This window comes from Ochotona princeps, chromosome 8 (genome assembly GCF_030435755.1).
Source record: "Ochotona princeps isolate mOchPri1 chromosome 8, mOchPri1.hap1, whole genome shotgun sequence".
Lineage (NCBI taxonomy): Eukaryota > Metazoa > Chordata > Mammalia > Lagomorpha > Ochotonidae > Ochotona > Ochotona princeps.
This window is the reverse complement of record NC_080839.1, coordinates 24621054-24647485: the sequence shown is the minus strand read 5'-3', so window position 1 is coordinate 24647485 and position 26432 is coordinate 24621054. Positions and strand designations below refer to the sequence as shown.

Here is a 26432-nt window from a genome sequence, read left to right as displayed (position 1 = left end):
TTTTCTTCTTTCAAAAAATCTGATGCAATTCTTAGCATATATGCCACAACACAAGTAAAATGGAACTATTAAGTCAGAACAAAGACCGATCGGGAAGCTGGTATACATGTGTCACTAATGACATGATGGCACCAGGCTGCGTGTGAGACCCGAATTTTAATGTTCAATTCCCGGAATCCACTGATAAAAGGCAATAAACATCACACAATACAAACTGAGGAAGAAGGAAGTTGACCAGTTTCTCAACATAGTCAAAATTTTCCTGGCAGAACACTCCAAAAGATATTTTCATGCAATACTTATTTAAGGAGTATGGTGTGATGTTGCAGATAAACAGATTAATAATAGCACCTTTCTCCTTAGGGATATAGGAAGATTAAATGAAGCAAAACAGGCTAAGCTAGGGTCGCGAATGGCACAGAGTAAACCCCAATGAACGTTAACTGTCAGCATGATGATTATATAAAGACATGACAGTGAGCATTTGTACTACCCAGGCAAGCTAATGCATTGCAAGTACTGGGGAGCCTGCTGTCTTGGCTAGAACAAGGGCCAGACAGAGGGGACCTGGCAGATCACAAATGTCCCAACTCATCAGTCTCAGATATGGTGATTGGCCACCCAGTAAGATATAAAGATCCATGAGATGAATAGGAAACAACACCCAAATCCAAGTTTTAATAGGCCAGGGATATATAATTCCATAGACCTAAGTAAATTGATTATTTGTAACTACCAAGTGAATTATTAAAGGTTATTAAGATTTGATACTCAAAACTCATATTAAGGCTACACCAGCGTTTCCTGAGGGTTGTATCTCAGCATTCTGTCGGGTCTGTGTTTTCCAGTATTAGATTATGCTACAATGCTGAGAGAATAGCTGGCCATTGGTTCATCATTAGCACTGTCTTTTGAGTTTGTCATCGTTTTTGATGGCAGCTGTACTTGTTAGTTTTAAAAGGTTTATTTTATTTGAAAGGCACAGAGAGAGAGACATCATCTGTCTGTTGATTCACTTCCTGAATGGCTGCAGTGGTCGGGTCTGAGCCAAGTTGAATGAAGCCAGGAGCCAGGAACTTCATCTGGGTTTCCCAAGTGGGTGGCAGGGACCCAAATACTTGGGTTATAGTCTGCTGCTTTCCCAGGTGTGTTAGTGGGAGCTGAATGGGAAATGGAGCAGCTGGAACTGGGACTGAGGCACCCCACCCTCTGGTGCTGCTGGTGTTGCAGGTGGAGGCTTAACCCACTGCATCACAATACTGAGCCCTGATGTATGTATATATGTATGTATGTATATGTGTATATATATATTTATATTTATATATATATATGCTTTTACTTGAAAAGTAGAGTTAAAGGGAGGGAAGAAGGGAAGGAGGGAGAGAGAGAGAGAGAGAGAGAGACAGAGAGAGAGAGAGGTTGATTGATTGAGAAAGAGATATTTTGCACGTACTGATTTGTACCCCCAACTGGCCGTAATGGCCAGAGCTGAGCTAATTTGAATCTGGGAGCCAGAAGTTTTCTCCCTGCCTCACACATGGGTGCACAGGCTCAAGGCCTTTGGCCATTTTCTGTTACTCTCCCAGGCCATAAACAGAGAGCTGGATTGGAAGTGGAGCAGCTGGGACATGAACTGGTGTCCATATGGGATACTGGCACCACAGGCAGAAGCTTAGTCTACTGTGTCGTGGTTCTAGCCTCTGGCCACTGATGTTTAAAGTGCTCATTTTTCTGAAGGGTGTTTGATCAGCCCTAAAATATGATGTAATATGGAAAATGGAATTACAGTGTATGTTTATTTTGGTGCACAAACATTTCTGGAAAGTCAGGCATAGTTGCTTTATATTACACATTATTTTTCATGAACTTTTTGAAGCTCCCTCATATATTTGTATCAACAGTATTGCTGCAGTTATCCCTACACCCCTAACACCCTTTTTCCAGGGTGTTAACCTTACCAGACTCCTTGCCTTTTGTAGTAGCTTTCTCTAAGTGATGATCATGAAGGCTTAGACTTTCTTCCCTGTCCCACATCTTAGCTGCGCTGGCCAAAGCCTGGAGTATTACCACTTCATGGTGCTCTGAAACCAGAAAGGATAAGGCAGAGGTGGCTTCCTAATGTTTTGTGGGCCCTGTGGGATGTACCAAATGCCTGGAGGTAGTTGACACAGTTTGATTAAAGTTGGAAGCCTCTCTCTGGTATCATTACCTGCCTGCCTCTCTACAAATAGGGGCCCTGGGGATTTTGCAGGCAAAGTCAGTTTTTTTTTTTTTTTTTTTCTTGAAAAAAAAATTTATTTACGCCAACTCTTGGACCAGGTTCTTGATCCAGTCATCAAGGTTTTATATCACTAAGTAGAGAAAAGGATGACTTAGTAAATTTTCAACACCTTAGCACTGTGTCTGACAGTGGTGTGTTGGAACAGGTCTGTAGCAGCTTGTGAGAGCCACTTGTCAATTTTTAAAATTTTAGTGAGCTGGTTGAATTTAGTGAGCCGGTGGTTAAGCTACTGGCAGTTTGAAATTGGTCACAATAGTGGTGTTACATTAGGGAAATCAGCAAATGCTACATTTCTCTTTTTCCCAGAGAACTGATTATTAAATATTTACTAGCATATCACTGTGGACAATCTAGTTTTAAGCAATCTGGTGTTCTTGTGTTCCCTGAAAACTAAAATGGGTTTACCCATCTTCAAAATGGTAGCCATCTGTTTTGCTTATGATTATAGATCCGTTCCCTTGCTAGTAATATTCAAATCCTGCCCTACCTTCACTCCTGAGATGTTTCAGATTTGAATCTCTTAAATGAATATTTGGCATAAGGGATGAGTAGATTTTAAGTCAGTTATAATATTAGCCTTAATTTTACTCTCATTTACTTACTTACTTTAATGAATATTTATTTAGTTAATCTGCTTAAAATCAGCCTTTTTGTCCTTGATACTGTGCTAGGAAATCGTACCATGTAAAATAACCATAGATTCTTTGTGCGATTTACATTCTAACAGAAACAACAGGCTTTATTGATTTTTAAAGATTTATTGATTTGAAAGGCAGAGTTACAGAGTGGAGGGGGTATGTGTCTTCCATCTACTGGTCCCTCACTAGATGGCCGCAATGGCTGAAGTAGGGCCAGTCAGAAGCCTTGAGGATGGAGCTTCCTCTGTATTTCCCATGTAGCTGCAGGGGCTCAAGCACCCACCTGGGCCATCCGTCATCTACTGCTTTCCCAGGCAAACTAACTGGGAGCTGGATTGGATTGGAAGCAGAACAGCTGAGACTCAAACCAATGCTTACATAGGATGCTAGCATTGCAGGGGCTCCTCAACCCTCCATGCCACAGCACCAGCCCTGAAACAACATACTTTAAAAGTCACACAAATAATGTGCATTTGCACGTTGTAAAAGTGCTGTGAAGGAAGAAAACAGGCTGATGGAAGAGAAACATGGGATCTGTTTTGTGTTAAAACCAGAGAGGAGGGAAAACATTGGAAGAGAAAATTGAGATTAGCTTTGAAGGATGAATAGGAGTTAGTCCCGCAGAATAAAAGACCAAAAGAATAAATGACCCAAAACCAAGCAATGTGATGCATTTTGGAGTTCATGAATCTATCCTTAGACTTCATCGGGTGAAGTTTATTTTGATCCATCTTACTTGAAATGTATGGCTTATTATCTTCAGTTTTAAGTCAATTATGTGACATTCAAATATTTTCTCCCTGTTTTCTTATAAGTAAGATAATGACTAGTGCTGTATGTAACTGATGGTAATTCTGGAAGTGAATGAACAAAGGTAATCCTGGTGTCTCAGTCTCTCTGGCTTGTTAGGAGAAGTATCACAGAATAGGTATCCTCAATAGCAAGCATTTTTCACACATCTGGAGGCTGGAAAGATGACATCCAGGTGCCAGCATATTCACTGTCTGATGGGGGCCTTCTAACAGGGTCCTAGACAGCCATCTTCTCATTGTGTGCTCATATGACACAAGGGGCCAAAGAATTCCCTGGAGTCTGTTGTGTGAGAATTCTAATCTCCTTCATGAGAGTTTCTCCTTTCTGACTTAATCATCATTCACAGGGTCTATCTCCAGATAGAATCATTTGGGGGAGCAGGCTTCGAAATATGAATTTGTAGGGACTTGGGATAAAAACACTCAGTACTTAGCACTAGATTATCAGCATTATGACCTCAGGTCAGAAGAAAAGGCTAGTGTCAGTTACTGTTGAATTGCCTTGGAACTGAATTAGGATTTGTTTTTCTCTGAGATCATGAATGGCTCCAGAACCACCTGGGCTGGGACCATGTGCGAGACATTGAATTACATAACTATCAACCACAACGACACTTCAAAAAGTTCATGGAAAACAAGATGGAAAGCATGAGTGTATTTTCGTGTAATTTTTTAATATTTGTGAACTGCATAATATATAAAAAAACTATGGACAGATTTCCATTTTTTTGCATCAAAATAAACTTATACCTTTATATTTTCCCATGAACTTTATGAAATACCCTCATACACTAATGCAATACACTCAGAAATATTTCTTTTTTTGTGTTACTTAACAAAATTCATTAATGAGAGAAAAAGTATGATTTCTCATCCACTGGTTCACTCCCCAAATGCTCACAAAGGCCAGAGCTGGGTTGGGACCAAAGTTGGAAGCCAAGAACTCAAACTGTATATCCCATGTGGGTGGCAGGCACCCAACTACTTGAACCTTTCATGGTACACATTATCTGAAAGCCGATAGAATCAGTTGAGATGCAAACTCATAAGGCATCCCACTCAGTCTTGAATACTAGGCCAGATGTCTGCTTCCCACCATGTTTACTTCTTAAATTATTATTTATGAGAGAAAAAGAGAGAGAGGGTTTCCACCCAGTGGTTCACTCCCCAAGTGCCCTTAGTGTTTGGGATCTGTCTGAGCCTGAGCTAGAAGCTGGGAACCTAATCCAAGTATCTGAGCTTGGGAGAAGGAACCAAATTACTCGGGTCATCACCACTGCCTCCCAGGGTTTATGTTGGCTGGAGACGGGATGAAGCTGGAAGTGAATCCGAATATTCCAGTGGGAGTATGGGTGGTTTAATAAGTAGGTTAAACACCTGACCACTATTTATTCCATACTTGATGGTGTACTTGACAAGGGATCACACAAGGGAACATGTTCTAAAGCCCTGGATCAGTATTTCTCAAATCCTGGTTTCTGTATCATAACTAGGCATGTTGTTTGCTAACATGTAGATTTGGAGGCATTACCCCAGAAATGCTGAATCCCAGTAGTTGGGGAGTCTGCAATGATGAATTGAAATTTCTGTATGCCAGTTGCCCTGTTCCATAACTTCCCGCGTCATTCACAGCAGATGATCTTGCTTTCTGCTTCTCAGAAAAAAAGTGAAACCTTCTGATGGAGGAATGTCTCTGATAGCCCGCTATCCAATGTCCTCGTCTACCTCTGGCTTTTGTATTCCGCCTCCCAGTTGTGTTTTTCAGATCACCATCCTGCTTTCTCGGAATGTTTTATTTTTTGCTGTCGATTCTCTTTTTTTCCCTTCTATGTATTCAACTGCTCCTTTTCAAAAGGAGTTCTTGTAGGTGGGAAAAATACGTTCAAGTTCCTTCTAATGAGCAATAAACACAAATTAAAAATACCTCCCCTGGGCCCACACTGTTTAGATAGCCCCTTCTCTGTTCTCTGGTGGAGTTCTGTGGGTTTGATTCTCTATTTTCAAGCATTCATTCCTCAGCTTGCTGTGATCTGCTTGCATCTCCTGTGACTCCATCCAAACAACTCATGTTAAGGCCACCATTGATCTTTTCATCTCTAAGCCCACTGGGTACTTTCTACTGCCCTGCTTTCTCCACCACTTCCCAGTATTCAGCATCATAAAACCCTTTCCTTGAAACATTCTCTTTCATTGCCTTCCAAGATACCACATTATTCCTGTGGATTGCTTCCTGTTTCTCTAGGCACAATCTGACTCCTCTTCTATCTATTAAAGGTTGCGGTTGATTATCCAGTACTAAAACACTGAGCAAACTTATACAGGCCCAAAGCACCAGCTGCCATTTGTAATCGACTTGCAAATTGGTGTCCTCAGCCCAGGTTTCTCCCTGATCTCCAGATCCACATATACAGTGTTTACTGGAAGTCTCCTGTATACCGCAGAGTTATCTCACATTCAGCATATTTAAAATCAAACTCTTCCTCCCTATACATAAGTGTAGTGTCCAAATATTCCTTCTTCCAATAAATCTCACTGTCACTCAACTAGTTCTATACAAGGAATATCAAATTTACTTTTGAGACCTCTTTCCCTGCAATCAGCTCAATTCACCGTCAAATAATCATTTCTCATATAGTGCCTAAAAAGACTTCCCAAATCTATCCACCTCTGTCTGTACACACCTGTTTAATTCAGGGGCACACTTCATCTTGCTTGGATGAGGACAAGTACTTCCTAATTGGTCTCCTTGCACCTAGAATGATCTTTTCCAAAATTAGATTGCTCTCACCATCTCCTAAATCTTTTGGAGACTTTGCTGTAAGAGTGAAGACCACGGCCCACCAGGGTCCTCTCCCTCTGTTTCACTACTCTCTATTCTCTGCTACCCAAACACATTGATTTCATTTTCCAGGGACTGAAATATGCCATTATGCCTTTCACACAGGTTTCTCTCTACATCTGTCTCTCTCTGCTTTTTCCCTTTTCTTTTGGTCAACTTTTAGTCTTCTCCGGATCTTGCTTTCTCAGAGAAGACTTCCTTCTCCATCACAAATCTTGGTCCAGTTCCTCTGTTACAGGCTCTCATAAAAGTACTTTTCTTCCTTTGGGTGTTCCTTTAGTTTAAGATTTAATTATTTATTTGAAAGAGTTAATGGGAGAGGAAAGAGAGAGATTGCTTGACTTTGCATCTTAACTCCCTAGATGGTTACATCATTCAGTGCTGGGTCAGGCCAAAGTGAGGAGCCAGGAATTTTTCATAGGTCTCCCCCATGGTTAGCAGGGGCCCAGCCCCTTGGGCCGTTCTTTGATGCTTTCTCAGGCCATCAGCAGGGAGCTGAATCAAAAGTGGAGCAGCTGAGACAAACGGACTGCCAGCATCACACTAAATTTTTTTTTAAGATTTATTTATTTTATTGGAAAGGCAGATGTACAGAGAGCAGGAGAACAGAGAGGAAGATCTTCCGTCCGATGATTCACTCCCCAAGTGGCCGCAATGGCTGGTGCTGTGTCGATCCGAAGCCAGGAGCCAGGAACTTCTTTCTGGGTCTCCCATGCGGGTGCAGGGTCCCAATGCTTTGGGCCATCCTCGACTGCTTTCCCAGGCCACAAGCAGGGAGCTGGATGGGAAGTGGAGCTTTCGGGATTAGAACCGGTAGTCATATGGGATCCCAGCATGTTCAAGGTGAGGACCTTAACCATTACGCTATTGCGCCAGACCCATCATCACAGTGATTTATATTGCTATGCCATAACCCTGGCTCTATATGCTTTTAGCTTTTTGGTGGTATTCTCAATTCCCAAGGATTACTTGAGTAACCAAACTTTGCCCTGGCCTGAAAGCTGTCAGTGATAAACATGTCTGTTTGAATTCCTGTGGCATCCCTGATGCGCTGCATAGGGCTTGGTACATTGTAGGCAAGAGAGTGAATATGTGAAGAATTAGATACCTTCTAGCCTGAAGGAAACATTGTATTTCTTGTCATAGGAGCCTTTGGAAGTTATTTTTAGATATTAAAGTGCCATGTGTCCATGAAAATGATCAGTGTAAGACCATTTCTACAGACTTGATAAATACTTGAAAGAATAAGTTTTAGAGAAATCTTACAATTAGTTTGCTGTCTTTAGCCAAGAAAGAGCATCCAGAAGTCCTATACTGAGACTCTCAGCCACATGCCGTGTATCATCCCTGTCTCATGGAACCTAGAATGCTGCGTAATGCTGTGTGGGGGAGAGTTGTTTCTATAGTCTCTTTTCTTGTGAAGCGAAAGTGTATCTGACTTCTGTTTTTGTGTTAGGTTTGTTTGTTGTTATTTCTGTTGTTTACTTTTCCCTCTCTTATAACCCACCCAAACAACATTGCTTTAGTGCAAAGACTTATTTTAACTTGATTGAATATGAGTGTGAACTGAACATAAGGAGAAAATTGTATACAATTGAAAAAGCCATAAAACTGGGTGGAGTATGCCGATACTGTAAAATAATAATAATAATAATGTCTCTTCTATAAAGCGCTTTAGAATTCAGGCAGACAGTTCTATCCTGAGTTGGACACAGCAGCTATGACAGATATCCAAAAATATGAAAAGTAAAAATATTATGCTTGTAGACTTCTATGAGAGAGAATGAACACAGGGCCAGGGAGCGAGTGTGGGACAGGAGTTTCTTTGAATCAGAGTATGGAAATGTTGGAAGAGAATATCGAGGCTCAGCCAGAGCAGCGTGAGAAAGTAGGCTGGACCGTGCTCCCGCCTTCCTACATCTCTTCCCTCCATCCCTCCTGCGTCTCGTGGTGCTCACCCTGACTTGCTCCAGCCGACTGACTTTGCGTGGTCAGAGAGAGGAAAGTCAGCTAGTGATGCCATGGCCATCTGCACTGTAATAACTGACATGCTTGCTGAGCATGTGGAGCCCTTTGCCCAGGCTCTGTGAGAATGAGGCCTGGGATGCAGATCTTGGTGACTCCCTGACATGCACTGTTAGTGTTTTTAAATTGTTCATTTGGTCTGTCCGGTTTTCAAGTTCCCAATTTGTTTGCTTGGGAGCGAAGCTCACTTTCCTTTTCTGAGTCAGGAGAGCTGTGGGGAATCCTTTGGGTAATGTTTTGGCTTCACCTAGTACCCTCCCTTTGTGCACCACTTTAAAGATGGACAGTGAAAAGGCCTCGTTTCTGCTCCTCCTTCCCCTGCCCTGACACCTTGGAACCCAGGTCTCCATTATCTGGGCAAGTCTGGTCCTGTGGGTGAGCCTTAGATGTCTACATTGCTAGTGGGAAGCATAAGGTATCTGTGACCTTTCTCTTTCTTTTAAAAAATATATGTGTTAATAAATATTAAATATCAAATATATTAAATATTTTAATATAACTAATACATATATATTTAAAATTTTTTATTTGAAAGAGGAGGAGAGACAGAGAGGAAGATCTCACTCCCCAAATGGTTGAAACGGCCAGAGCTGAACCACAGGAGCCTAGAGCCTCTTCTGGGTCTCCTACGTGGGTGCAGGGTCCCAAGGCTTTGGGCCATTCTCGACTGATTTCCCAGGCCACAGGCAGGGAGCTGGATAGGAACTGGAATCCATATGGGATCCTGATGCATTCAAGGTGAGGACTTTAGCCACTAGGCTACTGCGCTGGGCCCTGTGACCTTTATCTTTCTATAAGAAGTCTTTATCTTTCAAACAAATGTGTTTCTTGAAAATCTGGGCATGTCAGACTAAATGTACCAAGATGGATTTCAGCTGGAAGTGCTTGACAGGCCCCTTTTTTTAAAAAAAATTATTTTTTATTACAAAGTCAGATATACAGAGAGGAGGAGAGAGAGAGAGGAAGATCTTCCGTCCGATGATTCACTCCCCAAGTGAGCGCAATGGCTGGTGCTGTGCCGATCCAAAGCCGGGAACCTGGAACCTCTTCCGGGTCTCCCATGCAGGTGCAGGGCCCCAAGTCTTTGAGCCATCCTCGACTGCTTTCCCAGGCCACAAGCAGGGAGCTGGATGGGAAGTGGAGTTGCCGGGATTAGAACCGGCACCCATATGGGATCCCGGCCAGCATGTTCAAGGTGAGGACTTTAGCCGCTAGGCCACGCCGCCGGGCTCGACAGGCCCTTTTCAGTCATAGAACCGGCTGTACATCTGCCTGCGTGACTGCAGAAACTGTTTACCCACTGAAATATTTTTCTGATTGACTTAATGGAGCTAAGGAAGTTTGCTGCTCTTGGAATTACTTTGTTTAAAATGCTTTAACCTAAATACAAACACCTTTATCATTTACATTTGTGTCTATCCTCCTGAAGTCTCCTGTTCATTGCATTTCTGATTGTTGCTCCCACAAACCTGTTTATAGCTTCTCATTGCTTTTGTTTTTCTCCTCATTGCTCTTTTAATGGAACCTCTTACAAAGTGAGGTGGCCCAGGTGGTGCAGGTGGCCTAGGATGCAGGAGGCTGGTTGCCAGGGCTCCCAGTGATGTTTGCTGACATGTTTTCAGACACAGAGGACTAGACCAAAACTGTGGTGGCAGTGGTGGAGATAAGTGTCTTAGAGCTCCCTTGGAGAGATTTCGGATGGCAGGAGTACTGTCAGCCGCTGGCCCATCACAGTGTTCATATGCAGACCGCTCTTTCCAGAGAGCTGCAGCCAGAGGCCCAGCCTGGTGGGGCTGAGGCCTGGCTCTTTCTGCCGGTGCTGGCCTTCCCTCTGGTCCCTGTGGCAGTGTGTGTGTGCTGCTGGACTGGCCAAGGAGCTGCCTCACGGTCTGCGACTCTCACACCCATCAGGTCCGCCTGGTATCTGCAGGCTTCCCTGCCCACTCTGGCTTCTTCCTCTCTGGCCCTTCATCTTTCCCACGTGTTGCTCTCAGCTCTTGTACTTCAAATGCTATCTGGGTGATTGCTTCTTAAAAGGCCTGAACTGACTCAGCTTTATCCACAGATGCCATCCCATGTCTCAGTCTGGGAACCCAGAAAAAGGAGCTTGCTGAATTTTTGGTTCCATTCTCCTAGCTGTGCAGATTATTAGGCTTTCTGTTATTGTCCCATTCTGTCTCCTGTAGTGGGCTTAGGTGCCATAGAAAAGAGGCAAAGGCATGAGACTGTCAAACACAAACTTTATTTCTTTATAGTCTTTCCAGGACCCTGGGCTGGGAAACGTGGAAAGCTCAGGAGCAATCCCCTCTCCTACTTACTTTTTCCCCTAAAAGGAGGCTATGAGGTTAGCTACTGGGACCACTTTTCTTCACATCTTAGCATTCTGGTGAGGGGCGGGGCAGCAAGGAGGATAAGGACTCTTGTCCCCTAGTTAAACCCACGAAGGTCCCTCTCCCCACTCCTTGGTTCCTGTGGTCTTTTTTTAAGTCCAAGATACACAGCACATCTCCTCCCAGAGAAGAACTGAGGAGGACGCGGCAACTGGCATAACACAAATATCACAAGGGCTGGAGTTCACATTTTGGAAGTAACATAACAAAGATGGCCCCATGTTGTCTCACATTTGTTATCACTGGGCAATGCATCAAGGACTCGCACTGAAGAGAGAAACACAGGATAGCATTTCTGTAATAAGATTGGGACCCATGCACAGCACAGATCCTGGTGTTGTTCACACACAGGGGCTGAGAACATTTTTAAAAGTTAAATGGACACTGAGGGGGGCAGAGGGGGACTTGCGGGCACTCTCTGTGGGATGTCGTGTTCGAAATCGCCTGTAACCATCCCACACTTGTTCTTATTAGGCACAGTGGCAATGCTGCTCAGCCACATCCCCTCAGGTCTCCTGGAGTGATTGCCTTTGGCAAGGCCTCAGCAAACTTTAAGGCAAAGGCTAAGATGCCAGCCTTTGGCCCACTACCTGTGGTGAGCGTGGGTTCTTAGAATCCTGTGGGGGATCTGCTTCTGAGATGCCAGCATGCCTGCTGGGCAGGCTCGGTCCACTGGAATTGGTGATTCAGCAATGGCGACTATGGTCAGCTGCTTAAGCGCTGAAGGAACTCTGTCCCTGGCTCAGGGTCAAGTCCAGAGCAGGTACGCAGTAAACTTCGCAGGATTCCATTTCATGCTTCTCTTCTGTAGGTAGGACGTTTCAACCCCTAGGCACTTTCTTCCTAGGTGCCTTAGTCCTGTGGGTTCTTTACATTTTCTGATGTGAATGATTCAAACATGGCATGATCCTCCCAAAGGCTTTGGGAACTGACTTCTGCTGTCCCTACATTTTTCCTTCCATTTGTGTGTCTACTTTAGTAAGCTCAATTTAACATTTTGCATGCTGCTTTGTAGCATACAGTGCTCAGTGTTGTTTGTTTTGCTTGTCCTGTTACTAGACAACCTCCGTAAGCCTGCTGCTACTTGGAAGGGTTAGAGCCATCAGGGCTGGTGGTACCATGTGGGTAACATTGTTCTGTCCTCATGAGAGATTTATATATATATTACACATATATATATTAATATCTTCCATGAGATATGTATATGTATCCTTGTTCAGACCACAAGGAAGATATTCACAAATCTGCTTCCAACCTACATCTGGATAAAGGACAGATGAGGAAGACAAACTACATGCCCAGTGCTGGAAACTCCATCCAGGTTAGACTGGTCTGTCCTTTAGGGCAGATGGGCCATCCTCCCTTGGTAGACAGGAGGCCAACAAAGCCATAAGGCAGAAATGAGAGTTTCAGAATCTGAAGGGGAGATACAAAATACTGTGTTCTCACAAGCACAGTGGAAGGGTGCAGCCTCCTTGTACAACACGATCTGAACAAGCCTCATGCTAGGATCACGGTGAGGGTCTGGGTTAGTTCATCTGGCATAAGATGGCCAGAAGGCCAGAATAGGTTGGCCGCATGCTTTTGCTGCATTCTGGTGTGCTCCAGCTGTGTTCAGCCTGTGGAAGCCTGGTTAAGAAGCAGATGTCCTCTGTTCTGTTAAAGGCCGGACTTTACAGGAGATGAAATGTACTCAAGAACTTCTGGGGGAATCGGAGGACGTGTCAGCTGGATGTTTACACCTTTTGCAGGAGACTGTTCTGTTCTGAGACCACCTTGGGGTGTGTGTGTGTGTGTGTGTGTGTGTGTGAAATAAGCAGAGCACTCATTTGATCATTGAGATTTGGGGTACTAGGGTCAACCCCAGAGTTGTTCAAATAAGGAAAGAGTCTTAGCAAGTTGAAGCACAGCCTTGGTCTCCTGACTCTGGAAGCAGTACACTGCTTCTGCCACATCAAGGTTCAGGAGGACCAGAGAGGCTGTAAGGCAGAAGCCAGGGCGCTCAGACCTGTGGGCATTTAGTGAAGAAGCCTCTTCTCACAAATGCTTACAAGATTAACTTACAGCTCTCATTCAGATTTTGTGTAACACTCTTTTGTCCATTCTGTCTAGCAGAAGGTTGCTGTTATGAGAGCTCCCAGCTGAAAGAGGCTGATCTGAGCATGATCAAGGATGACTCCTGGAACCAAGACAAGGGCTCCAGGCAAATGGGTGAGTAGGAGCTCTTGAGATCTTTTGTAATTCATTTGGGAATAAGTACCTACATGCAACTGAAGTCAGTTCTAGATGCTGGAATGGACTGCAGGGGAAGCTTGTCCGACATTCTCATCTTGGAGAAGTTCATGGGTTTGCCTTGATCACACAGCTTGTATGTGTTGGGTAGTGAGGGGGGAAAAGTCAGGAGAAAAATCCAGGTTGATTTCAAGATGGAATATTTTCCCTGCACCAGTTGCATCCTTTCCCCAGGTTCCAATGTTAGGGTGCTTTTGAGGGTCTGCAGCTCAGGGAGGTACATCCTTGGGCGAATGAAGCAGAATGAAGATGGTAGTGGCTGTCTCTGATGCAGGGCCTGGGGTCTAGGACAGCATGTTGGAGTAGAAGCTGAAGCTCTCAGTCATAGTCTTGGAGTTGCTGCGAGAGGACCCATTGGAGGTCAGATCAAGGGATGAGGGAGTAGCCTTGGTGCCTTCATCTGCTTCTTCTTCATGGGTCCCCACTACTGTGGAGATAGTGGTCTCCAGGCGACTGACTTTATACACGCTGCCCTGGGTCTGCAGGTACCGGGTGGACTTCATTTCAAGACCCTCATAGTCACCGGCACTGATGAATGGGCAGCACCGGAAGGCATGCTTGAAGCCCAGGCGGAACCTGGAGAGAGAGCAGACACAGAGGTGACTCTTGGGGGCCAGATGCTTTCAGGGACGTTTCAGCTTTTTAACTCATAGACACAGTCAAGCAGGTCTCTGTGTTGGTTAAAAATTAACTGAAAGCTGGAGACCCTGAGACCAAAAAAGTTGGGTGATTAAGGTCAACTCCAGGACTAGGATCCAAGCTCATGTGAAGTGCAAGTTTTTACTGAGGGTGGCTCGTGGTCCATGCTGTGGGATCAGCAGCCTTTCGGTCAATTGGCAACAACAAACATAATTCAACAAGTGTTTATTAGATGCCTTGTACAGTGCTCATTACCCGGCTGTAAAACACCTCGAGACCAAGTCCTTTCTGCCAGTAGTCCAGGGACTGCAAGGAGACTTCTGGCTAGCCACGTCCCTGCAGCAGGCATCACTGTCCTTGTTAAACAGGGAAATCAGTCTTTCTTTACTTAAAGCTGTGCGGGGAGATTTAACCCAAACTCCTAAGGCCCATCAAGTACTCTGAAGGAAGACAAATTGTTGAGTTAGAAAAAGGTCATTTGAGCAAGCCCCAGAGGATGTCTTTCCCCACATAGTGCTTCATTCTCAGAATGTTCTTTACAGGCTGCTGAGCAATAGTGTAACAGATAACCACCCCACTTCGCCTCCAGAGGACGGAGATGACCGGAGTAGTACCTGAGCCATACATGGGCAGGCTGCTTCGGGGTCCCACTGCAGCAGCCAGCCTGGCCAGGTGAGTAGCTGGGCTATTATGCCTCCACTGAGGTGGCAGGCCAGGCTGGGGGATGGCTGGGTCGGCCAGGGTGCTGTTGCCTGTGTCCCCTCCAAGTCCTGGAGGCCTCCCAGGAACCCCTGCCATTCCTAGGTTGACTCTCCATCTCACTGATGGCCTTTGGCATGGGAGGGGCATGCTTTCCTGCCCGGTTGACTTTGGGGCACTTGGGATCTCCCATCACAGGAACCAGTGCCCATGGGGTCACTGCCTTTGCAGGGTGTTGTTCGGAAGAGAACATATGCAGGTGCACATAAATGATAAGCCCGTCTACTGCAGTGAACCAAGCAAAGACCTTAACACCTCTCCAAAAGGCAAAAAGAATCCAGCAACTTCTCGGAGTACTGAGGACCATATAGGCTGGCAACACAGTTCCATCATACTGGTTCTCTGTAGACCCAGACTTTGGTCCCAGCAGTCAGTATCGGTGTGTGCTGGGCAGGACAGACCCCATAGGCCCTGTTCCCTTGATGGGAGATACTACGGCACCCGAAGCCAAGCAGACATGAAAGCATAGCCACTGTATGCTATCAGTGGAATGGAGAGCAAATCTGAGAAAGGCAGGAATTCCTGCAAGGCTCGGGACCTTGGGACAGTAACTTAGCATGGCAAGACCAGCACTGGTTCTCTGCTCAAGGTCTGGGAAAAGCAGAGAGGATAGCCCAGGTCCATGGTCCTGGGGGACCTAGAAGGGGTTCTTGACTTCAGCCTGGCATTGTGACCATCTGCAGAGCCAAGTAGCAGATTGAAGGTTAGGGCTGCAGAGAGATCTAATAAATTTTTTAAAAGATTGCATACCAGGCAGGGGTGGAGCAGTGCCCTGGGTGATGGATTGTGCTGCCACTGGCTACAGTGGCCAGTGCAGGGCTGCCCTGAAGCCTGAGCCAGGAGTCTCTTCCAGGTCTCCCATGTGGCTGTGGGGACCCAAGGCCTTGGGCTATCCTCCACTACCTTCTCAGGCCACTAGCAGAGAGCTGGATGGGAAGTGGAACAGCCAGGACAGAAACCTCAAGTGGCAGCTTACTACATATTTCACAGTGCCAGCCTTACCTCTTCCTTTTTTCTCCCTGCCAGGTTTGCTCATTTAGACTGACTGACTGGTTATAGCACAGACAGATGGCCATGAGGCCCTTACCTGTCATTGAGGCAGCAGTAGATGATAGGGTTGTACATGGTGGAGCTCATGGCCAGCCACATGATGGCCAGGTAGACCTGCTGGATAAACTTCTTCAGGTAGAGATCTGGGTTGATATAAGGCAGGAGGAAGAAGATATGGAAGGGCAGCCAGCAGATGGCAAAGGTGCATACCACGACGATCATCATCTTGACCACCTGGCAAGAGTGAGATAGGTGAGTCCACTCACACATCCTTCTGTCAGAACTTCTCTCCCTCCTCCCACCACTCATTGTCCAGTGTGACATGGGTTGGGGTTTTGGGTTGTTACTGACCATAACCCCATTCGGGCGGAGAAAGGCCATTTGCCACATGGTGCTAAACCACTTCTATAGCAACAATTTTCAGAGTGCAGGCCTAGCAGCATCACTCATGCTTTTGTTATGAAATTGCTAGGTGTGTAAGCTCCTATACCGCACTTTAGGCCCCACCCTCAGAGTGTCTGATTCAGTAAATATAAATTGTTTGCCAAACCTTTCAGATGATCCTGAACACGCGTATGTTGCATGATCAATGTCTGGAGAAGCCAAGGGAGGCCACCCCAAGGAGCAAAGGTGACTGGGAGTTCAGGAGGAAAGGACTGAAGGTGAGTGAGCAGGCTCCTTAGTTCAGAGACTGAGGGAAAGGGAGGAAGAGGGAAGAGATTTGGACAGTGGTGGCAATGGAGCAACAAATGATTAAATAGAATTGGAAAGAAACATTCCCAACATTGGGAGTTATGACCTGAGTGCTGGTGATCCCAGCCCCAAGATGATGGCACTGAGGTAGGGGGCTTGGGGTGCCTGTGAGAGGCCCAGGAGAAACTCCTCACCTCTTCCTCCATGGGAGGACGCAGCAGGAGGCAGGCAGACCTCAGCAGACACGCATCTGCCTTCCTGTTGCCAGTTCTAAAAGGTATTGTGATACAGCAGGCCGGATGGGATAGGACAAGGGGGATGCAACACTCTGGTTTTAAGCAGCCGGAAATCTCCGGTGAAGAACTGCATCTATCCACGCACACTCACTAGGAAGACACGCTATGCAGAGAAGCACCAAAGAGACTTCCTGTTGAAGCTCTTGCAGATTTTGTTTAAGGGGAATAGATAACATTTTTTATACACTTACTAAATTTATTTGGCTTATACTTTTACCTAACAGACAATAGTGTTGCCACCATGTGTGTGCTTGGGGAATGTGTAAAACGGTCCCTGGCACCCTTGAATGACATCACCTTCCATTATCAAAACCAGAAACCGACATTAGATGGGTGCTGCGTGCTCATTCCCAACCTCCCTTGGAGGGCGGCCAGTCTTCCCTGCACTCTGCCTTTTCGGTGTGCAGTTCTGTGAAAGCATCACATATGGAGGAGGTGACCATGCCAGCACACTGCAGATGCAAAGCTACTCACTTGCTCCCTCTTAAACGACTGGCCCCCCCACCCCAACACTCAACCCTTGAAAACCTCTTACCTGTTCTCCATCACTGTAATTTTTGTTTCATTTAACACTTTGTGAAGTTTGAACCCTGTGAGTGTATTATTTTGTCAGATTTCAAATAAATAATAAAAAGGACCAAAATAACTCAATGCATGTGTTATGTGTGTTTGCATATATGTCCTAATGGATGTCAGGTTCTAATCGCTCCTAAGGTGTTTTGTGCCTGTACAACCAGACACAAGAACACTGGGAAAGTTCCCTTCGTGCTTGTTCCTTGTTCCCCAGACCTAGGGATGTAGTGTGTTCAGCATCCCTGGGGCTCCCAGGCTGGCAGCCCCACTGGCAGCCTTCCACCTGTGCTGTGGGTACAGTGGTTAGTGTTGCTTGTCCCTGGCTCACCTTGCGCTTGGCAGAGACTTGCTCGTGGTAACGGTCGGAGGAGTCGCCGGGAATCTCGCTGGCCCACAGTGTGATGCCCACCACAGTGTACGCGTAGCCGATCACCAGCAGGGGCAGGAAGTAGATGAGCACAGTCACGCAGATGTGGTACCTGCAGCAAGGTGGACAGCAGAGGTAGGGGGTAAAGGCCTGGCAGGTGCATTAGCCCAGCATTTGCTGGGTTTTTTTTTAAACATTTATTTTTATTACAAAGTCAGATATACAGAGAGAGGAGGAGAGACAGAGAGAAGATCTTCCGTCCGATGTTTCACTCCCCAAGTGAGCCGCAACGGGCCGGTGCATGCCGATCCGAAGCCAGGAACCAGGAACCTCTTCCAGGTCTCCCATGCAGGCGCAGGGTCCCAATGCATTGGGCCACCCTCGACTGCTTTCCCAGGCCACAAGCAGGGAGCTGGATGGGAAGTGGAACTGCCGGGACTAGAACCGGTGCCTATATGGGATCCCTGGGCGTTCAAGGTGAGGACTTTAGCCACTAGGCTACTGCACTGGGCCCCAGCATTTGCTGTTAATAAGCTTGGACTTTAAGGACACCTAGGGAGGCTTGCCACTTGCATAAGGTGGAAGCAAGTATCTTTCATTTATGTTTCTCTCTTCTGGACTTTTACCATGCTAGAGATTCCTGTTCAGATTATCAAGAGAAGGAAAACAAACAAGAGGAAGTTGAATTTGTTATATGTCTATGGGAGTTCCAGTTGGTTTTAGTTCAGTATCCCTTATCACACCACACAGAAAGAACAGCAAGCTTTGATTAGCAGGATTGGAGAAGGAATGTCTTCAGTTATGTCTGTTGGACTATACTACTGCTCTTAGTGCAGAGATATAAGCAAGTGGCCCACTTAGACAATGGTGGGTTAGCCCCAGCTCATACTTTGTCACAAATAGATTCATGACTATCAGAGGGAAAAGACAGACTGATCCTGGAACAATCTGTTTAAGAAAGGCACAACACGGACGCAATGCTTACGCATGACCCTTCAGAACGCGTCTTCAGATGGAAACGGCTGGCTCTCCAAGTTGCACTTGGAGGAGAGATGCCAGCTGAGTCACATTGGACTGTGGCATGACACCGTTCAGATCCCAGAGCCAAACTTACGCTATTCTTTGTAGGAGACCCAAATGAGATTGATTTTTATGAGAAAATGCATTTTTCCTAGGTGATCCTTAGTTTGTCTAATTATAGCCTTTTCTCTGGGTGCAGGAGAGGGGCTTGGCATACCTGCTGTAAGACAGCTAACATTGCTGTGGGTTTCTGTGCTCGTAGTAACAGGAGATACGAGCTAGAAATAGTAACCAAGTGGTGTTGAGCATTTATGAAGAGCACAGAATGAGACATTTTATAGGCATCTTAACTGGTAATTTACTCTTCCAGTAAATGAGTAGGCACTATCATCCCATTTTCTTGATTAGGAACCCAAAGTTTAGAATTTCAGCAAACTGATTAAAATCATAGCTGGTAAAGGCAGAAGATGGGTTTGCATGTTTGTGACCCCAAGACCAGCTTCTTGTCACTGGGGAATATTTGCCTGGTTTTTCATCCTCTGTTTACATCCTATGCTTATTCTCTGTGATAATTTTCTTCCAATAAGGAAAATCCCACTTGTTCACTTAATTCCTTTTTTATTCATACTCTGCTTGCATACAGTCACTCGTGAAGCCCCCAGGTTTGCCACTTATTTAGCCTTCTCTAATTACCAAGATTTACAACTGGAAGATACTCCAAGAATTCTCCAGTAAAACCGCAGACGCAGCCAGGCAGAGGGCTGTGTGCAGACGGCCTGCCTCAGTCTCAGTGGGACTTCAGGTGCCCTGGAATGCCATCCCGCACACCTCTGGGTTCTCTTGCTACCAGGCAATGTCTGTGTACCTTGTTTCCTGCATGATCATAGAATGGAGCCCCTCATCCCAGGGGTCACGGGGCTAATGATTGCAAGCAACTATGGATCCCATAGGCACAGGGCAACCTGAGAACGGCTGGATTGCACCGACCTCTCCTCCCTGTCAGAGCAGCTCTGAGTCAGCTGGCCTGACACTTGATTAGTGAGCAAACACAATAGCTCAGCCCTGCCAGGCCCACTGCCTGGGGACCTCAAGTACCAACTGCTGGCACAGGGACGGGGTGGGAGGACACTGTCGTCAGGTTGCCAGCCTTCCACTGGGTCAGGGCTCTCCACTCTTGAGTAGGCTTCCAGAAACCCAGGTGGGTTTGTGCAGCCACAGGGGGTTGCTTCCCATGCACAGGGTCTCGCTGGGGCTCCTGACAGGAGCAGCTCCTGCACTCTTAGCCTGCTGACTTCCAAACTGGCCTATCCCAAACCTGCTCGCCGCAACTCCCCACTCCTTCATGAGAAAGCTGCTTGACACAGCCTGACACAGGGCTTGCTGCCTGCCCCTGCCTATGCAGAAAAAGAAAAATACCTTTGCAACAGCAGTTGTGTTCTGATCTGTTGACCTCACCATCACTGAATGCAATGCAACCTGAATTCTAAAACAATATACCCCTTAGGTAATTAGGAGTCACATCATTAGGAAAATGTTTAGATGAATCAGTAAAACATCATTCATTAGCTTTTAGAAAATATTTTCTTTCTCAAAGGACAGTCATTTATTTAAAAACAGCATAGAGACTTACTTTTAGTTAAGGATAATATAGTTACAGCATTGACCTTTCTTGGCTGTGATGGGGATAATTAAGAATAATTATCCCAATTAAATAATTATGTATTAATATATATTACACAATTTGATATAATAAAACTTCTGTTCCTAAGTAGAAACAAGAATTGAAAACCTGCATTCAGACAGACACTGTGCACCCACATTATCTGCAGTAGCTACAAGATGAGAATAATCCAGGTGAATGGGTAAATAAATGTGACTTAGCTGTGCAGTGGAATATTACTTAGCCCTAAAAAGAATGAAGTTCTGCACTCAGACAACTGTAAAGCTACATACCATATGACCCAGCAATAGCACTTCTAGGAATATATCCAAAAGACCTGTTACATGAGAAACCAACATGCACCCCTATGTTCATAGCAGCACAATCAGTAATGATGATCTAGTCTATACTGTACTCCCATTTGAACTACATGGTCATACACTAGCATTAATTTCTACAGGAAGATACTGGATACTCTTGTGCTACCCTACCATCACATCGATACCCCTGCTACTAGTTTGACAACACCATGGAGATGAAGGTTCACTATTTCACTTTACTTATTTTTTTCCCTCTCAACCCGAGGGGGACTGTACCCAAGGGAAGGTATAATGGAAGTGCAGTGGGAATAAATATGTCCCTAGGCAGAAGCAGAGAGAAGTATATATATACTTTCAATACAAGGATGGACTCAGTGAAACAACAGAAAAGTCCCTACATCGTTGGGAGACACCTCGATGACAGTACGATGGACTTCTGAGGGCACTTGGAAGACACCTAGTGAAAGACGTGATCCATGTGCAAGTTCAAGTTTGGAGTACACACTCCCAGTCTTGGTAGCACATCATAATTGCAGGAGAAGTCGCAAAAACCTCCAGCATGTAGAGCCCACTCTACAGCTGTGGTTGGAATTGGCCATACACCAGGATTTAGCAACTTCTCAGGCACTGCTCTCAGGCTGCTAGGCTGAGAATCCCTGTCTGCTGCTGGTGGCAGCTGGGACTGGTGCAAATGCACCTTAGCTGAGTGCAAAGTTGTGGCCCTGTGGCTCTCACTGCTTCTTAACTGCTTACAAGCAGCAAGCTGAGCCTACATCCTGGGATGGCCATACAAGCACGAGGTGGGCGCCAGCCAGCCTTTCCCCAGAGCCCCCTGTGTGTGAGGGCTTGGGGGTCACCCCTCATTGCACGCAGGCCGAGTAGCCCGATGCTGCTGCTCTTCATCAGGCGCGCTCTCAGACTTTGATTCGTTTTCACAGCTAGACTTCAGAGTCAAATCCCAAAGTCCTTTGCAGTTCTCTTGGAGTCAGGGAAAAATCACAACCTATTTGTTGATACATTATCAAGCATTCCTTCAGCACTTACAGTCTGTGTCCCAGGAGCTTGCAATCTGCAGGGGACCCAGAGAGGCACCAAAGAATGTAGCACAAGGAGCGAATGGCCCCCTCTTTGAGAGCGAGTAGAGCCACTGTAGAGAGTTGTGAGGCACCAGGCTGCAGATACCCTACAACATTGACCCTTTCAAAGTACCGCTGTAGTGCTTTGTTACCAAGTGCATGGGGCTCGGGTTGTGCGAATACTAAAGTGAGATACTCAACCAAAGTGGTCAGGTAAGTCATGCTGGAAGAGGAGCAGCTTGGCTAAGCCCCGACACACAAGCAAGAGGCAGTCAGGCCCTGCAGTTTGAGGGCACTGCAGGAAGAGGAAATGCATGCCTGTATCTAGGGACAAGCCCAGGCGGGCGAGAGGCTGGGGGCTTGTAGGAGGATGTTGGTGGGAACTTGTTCTGTTCTTGGATGTCAGAGATCCAGGGCAGACGCAGGGTTAGCGGCAAGGTTAGTGAAGGCTGGCCTAGGTGGCCGATTATGGGAAGCAAGGCAGTGGAGGCAGTGGTGTAGTCTCTGTTCTTCCAACACTTGTCTATGAAAGGGAACGGAGAGGACAGCAGCTAAACAGGGGCCAAGTGTCAAGATATCTGCTGGCTTTTAAAGGTAGGGGATGATGAGCTTGGACCTCTCCAACAGCTGTAATGAGAGCTACTCGATCACAGGACGCTAGCAGAAACAACCAGGTGACCCACTCTTCCCTCCCTTTCTACACAGGAGCTGGGTGATGTGAATATGGTGGGGGGAGTGGCCACACATGCTTGAGTGTGTTTGCACGCACATGTGTGCACGTGGGTAGTAGTCTTGCTTACAATTTTGATTGGAAGAATGTGTCCAAGAGAAAACAAATGCTGCACTGAAACCCCCCAAATACTGCCCACATATCACCGAGAGAGAACAAACTAGATGGCCCTTGGACTGACAGAGGGTTATATTTTGAGATAGGAAAATAACAGGCTAGAAACCTATTTTGAGATGAATTGGGGGGTTTGTGTGTGTGCACACATGCGTGTATGAGAGAGATAAACAGACAGACAGAATTGGTAAGATTAAAAATAGGAATGATTAGAGATGGAAACCCTGGGCTCCATGTTTGGAAAACAGGGGAAGCAGGGGGAGTTCCTGAATCTGTGTCGTGCTCTCTGATTTGGTCTTCCTAGTCCCAGTAGGGCAGGCAAGTACCACCAGGTGGCGCCAAACTGCAGCCTGTGCTGAAACCAATCAGTGTGCCATGTGGGCTACTGGCATTTCTGTAACTTGGTGATAAACAGACACGCATTACATACTCTTGACTTCACTCATTTCACTCTACACACTGCCCAGTTCCCAGCCCTCCACCAGGATCCTGGTACACTTCTCTAGTAGGTGGCTTCTGTGGTATCACCTTTGCTAACTTCCTTGGAATAGTCCTACCACATTACAGAACAATACCCTGCTTTGTCTGTGATGTATTTGTTGTGACTCTCCTTGGCATGGACGGGTGTTTTGCTGGTGTAACTCACATGCGCAGCCCCTCCGGATGGGGGCCTAACACTTCTGACCATGCCGTGCTTAGCTGACCTCATTGCTGTGCCTGCGTAGCCAGGGGCAAAGCCAGGAAGAGCTTCTGCCTTGGTCGCTGCTGCAGGCGACGGACACTGAGCTGAGAGCAGGACTATGTGTTAGGGAGTGCAAACTTGCACTTGGTCATTCTGTCTGGCTATGGGGCATTGTTCAGATGCTGTTCTAGTTAGTGTCCATTTATAGGAATAAGCACTTCCTGACTTTGGCAAGCTGCACCATAAGGATGGGTGCTGGTGGACACTTGACACTCACTTTGAGTCCCAGGGTTTGAAATGCATTTAATATAATTGAGATAGTCCTAGTCACAGTGGCCTGTGAGTAATAGTCATTATGTCCACAAGTCTGGATTAAGTACCCAGATGACATGTCACCCTTGTGCTAAGTGTTTATCCTCCTGGTTGGCTTCTGAAAATATTCTCTCACCACAAGATAAATCACAGCATGAGACTCAGGAACAAAGAGCCAGCAGCCTTCTCTCCGGAGAGAACCGGGGCTCCAGCATGGTGGGATGTGACTGGCCACCATGTTTTCTATGTGCAGTAGTGTCACTGTAAAAGTGTTTCTGGAAGGTGGATTCCACTTCATCTCATTATGTCTGGGACTTGGAGTAAGAGGCTGATCTTGCTAACCTTGTTTTAAAATGAAAAATTAAAGGACAGGAAGGAAAATTGGCTTGTTCAGGTCACTCAGGGTTAAAATGGGAATGAAAAACAGATCTATCTATTTCTCAACTCAACATTTCCTTCTCTTTCTACAAAGATGAGCTAAGAAGAATGGATAAATGCCACTTAGAGCAGGGAAACCAGCGCTTTCCAAGAATGAACAAATACATCATACACAAAAATCAGCTACAGCATTTAATAAGGGTGGATGATATATTGGGAAATAGCATAGCTTGAAAAAAATCAGACCCAGAATTGAATTCCATTTCTAAGAGTGACCTTGAATGTGGCCAGCTGCATTTCAATTCATGTCTGAATTCTTTCTTGTACTTCCACAACCTCTGCCCATATGGACCCTGAACCTGGCAACTCTGAGTTGACTGAACTATATGGAAAAGACACACACCCTACTTCTTGTTCCCCAGGCAGAATTTCTTAGCATAGACATTGTACCATTACACCACGAGCCACGCAGGTTGCCATTGTACAGTTTCCATTAACAAATTGAGTAATTTACATGTGTCATAGAGGTGACCTGGAAGACATTAATCAATGTTAAGTCAGCTCTGGGTTGAGAGAGGTCACTTTTAATACAGCAACTTGGACAGATTTTCCTACTTTCCCAAATAGGCCAAGTAGAAGCTAATGTTTTCTGGATCAATTTTTTATGTGACCTCCTCACCTTAGAAAACAGTGTCTTTATTGCTGGAAGAAATGTGAAGCTGATCTATATACAAGAGACAGAAAGTCCATGTGAGTTCAATGTGGAAGAGGAGGTTTTGCCCCGGGGGAGGAGAGAGAGAGAGGGAGAGAGAGAGAATGAGAATGAGAATATATGGGGTGGCATTAAGCAGAGACAAGGACATTTTGCAGGTATGATTATGCACACTTGTCTTAAATACTTTTTAGTGAAATTCCTGCTTTATCACTTTGGCCTGTTAAACTCAGCTTCTTGAGTTTGACTTTGCTTCATACAGGGTTGTGCAGATTTAGACTTTATAAATGTGACACTCACATTGTCACCAGAATCCCCTGTTGAGGGTGGGACCAGCCCTGTGCTGGGGGGCATGTTGAGTGACAGGTGAGGAACACAGGCAGAAGAGGCTGCACAGCTGCTGCCAGGCCCCCTTCATTCAGCCACCCAGCCCTGAGCCCTGACTGTGTTCAAGGTGCCGAGGCTGCAGTAGGCAATAAACAGGGCATGAGATTTGCCCTTGAGAGAAGCCTCGAGTATGGTTTGGAAGGTAGCAGTGATGGCTAAGTGTCTAAATCCCGCCCTTGCACATGCTGGGATCCCATGTGTGCTGATTCCTGTCCTGGCTGCTCCACTTCCCATCCAGCCCCCTCATGGTGGCCTGAGAAAGCAGCAGACCATTGCCCAAAGCCTTGGGACCTTGGCACCTGTGTGGGAGACCTGGAAGAAACTCCTAGCTCCTGGCTTTGGATTGGCCAGCTCCAGCTGGGCTATAATATATAGAATATAGAATATAGAATATAGAATATATAGAATATAATATATAGAATATGTATAATCTCATATTATATATGTATATAATCATGAATGTCAGTGCATGAGGGAAACCCATGGACAATAGTGGTGAATATCTAGGACTCTCATCAAAGGACTCTGGTCAGGTGAAGTAGCAGAGATCTAGAGATCTGAGGGATGCTGAGATGGTGGCCATTCTGAGCCAAGAGCAGGCACAGAGGCCTTCAAGCAAGAATAAACTGGGCATGGTGGTGGAGGCGTGGGCAGGCCTTTGTGGCTGGACTGCAGGGGTTGAGGAAAGGGGCTGCTGGAGACACACGTAAGACCCTTGGGCTCCTGCAGGTCATGTGCTCAGGGGAACCTGGCCTCAAGTGCCAAGGGGTGCCACTCAGGGGACCAAAACCACTGAGACAGGATCCAGATGTGATGTGCACAGTAAATATTTGGGCCTAGAAGGGAGGCTGTACTACTATCTGTGCAAGGTACAATGGTGGCTGAGACTAGAGGGTCATGTTGGTCAGGGTTTTCCAGAGTCAATATCTTTTCTTTTTTCTTTTCTATCTATCTATTTTCTTTTCTTTCCTATCTATCTATCTATCTATCTATCTATCTATCTATCTATCTATCTATCTATCTATCTATCTATCACAGCCTTCTGTCACCTCTGTATTTCTACCCTGCCCAATCCCTGACTCCACCTCCATCACGGTCTCTCCCTTGCTTCCTGTCCCCACTCCCTGAGATTGATTTATCTTAAGGCTTACATAATTGAGAGTGCTAAATCCAAAATATGCAGACCAGACCAACTTAGGTAAGAAATTCAGGTACAAGCTGGTTGATACGGTGATGTTGTGGCAGATTTCCCTCTGCTCTGGAAATGTCAGAAAATCTCAGCTTTTGCTCTCAATGCCTCAACTAATCAGAAGGGGTTGCCCACATTATGGACCATCTGCTCTATTTAAAGCCAACCATTGCAAATGTTAATCACACCTAAGACTCC

General features: G+C 45.8%; 2 protein-coding genes across 2 annotated transcripts in view; one reads left to right on the top strand and one right to left on the bottom strand.

Annotated features, from left to right (window-relative positions):
- POLE4 (DNA polymerase epsilon 4, accessory subunit) overlaps nt 1-13170 on the top strand; it is a gene marked incomplete at its 5' end in the record, with an annotated part of 91286 nt that extends 78116 nt beyond the window's left edge. Inside the window, one exon of the mRNA XM_058668338.1 lies at nt 13098-13170. Within this exon, the coding sequence (XP_058524321.1) occupies nt 13098-13116 (19 nt within the window). The remainder of the gene's footprint in view (nt 1-13097) is intronic.
- A 198-nt stretch (nt 13171-13368) lies between these two features.
- Nucleotides 13369-26432, bottom strand: part of TACR1 (tachykinin receptor 1) — a 160372-nt gene continuing 147308 nt past the window's right edge. Inside the window, exons 3-5 of the mRNA XM_004590706.2 lie at nt 17616-17766; nt 15763-15959; nt 13369-13853 (exon numbers count right to left, since the gene is read on the bottom strand). Of these exons, the coding sequence (XP_004590763.1) occupies nt 13562-13853; nt 15763-15959; nt 17616-17766 (640 nt within the window). The 3' untranslated portion in view covers nt 13369-13561. The remainder of the gene's footprint in view (nt 13854-15762; nt 15960-17615; nt 17767-26432) is intronic.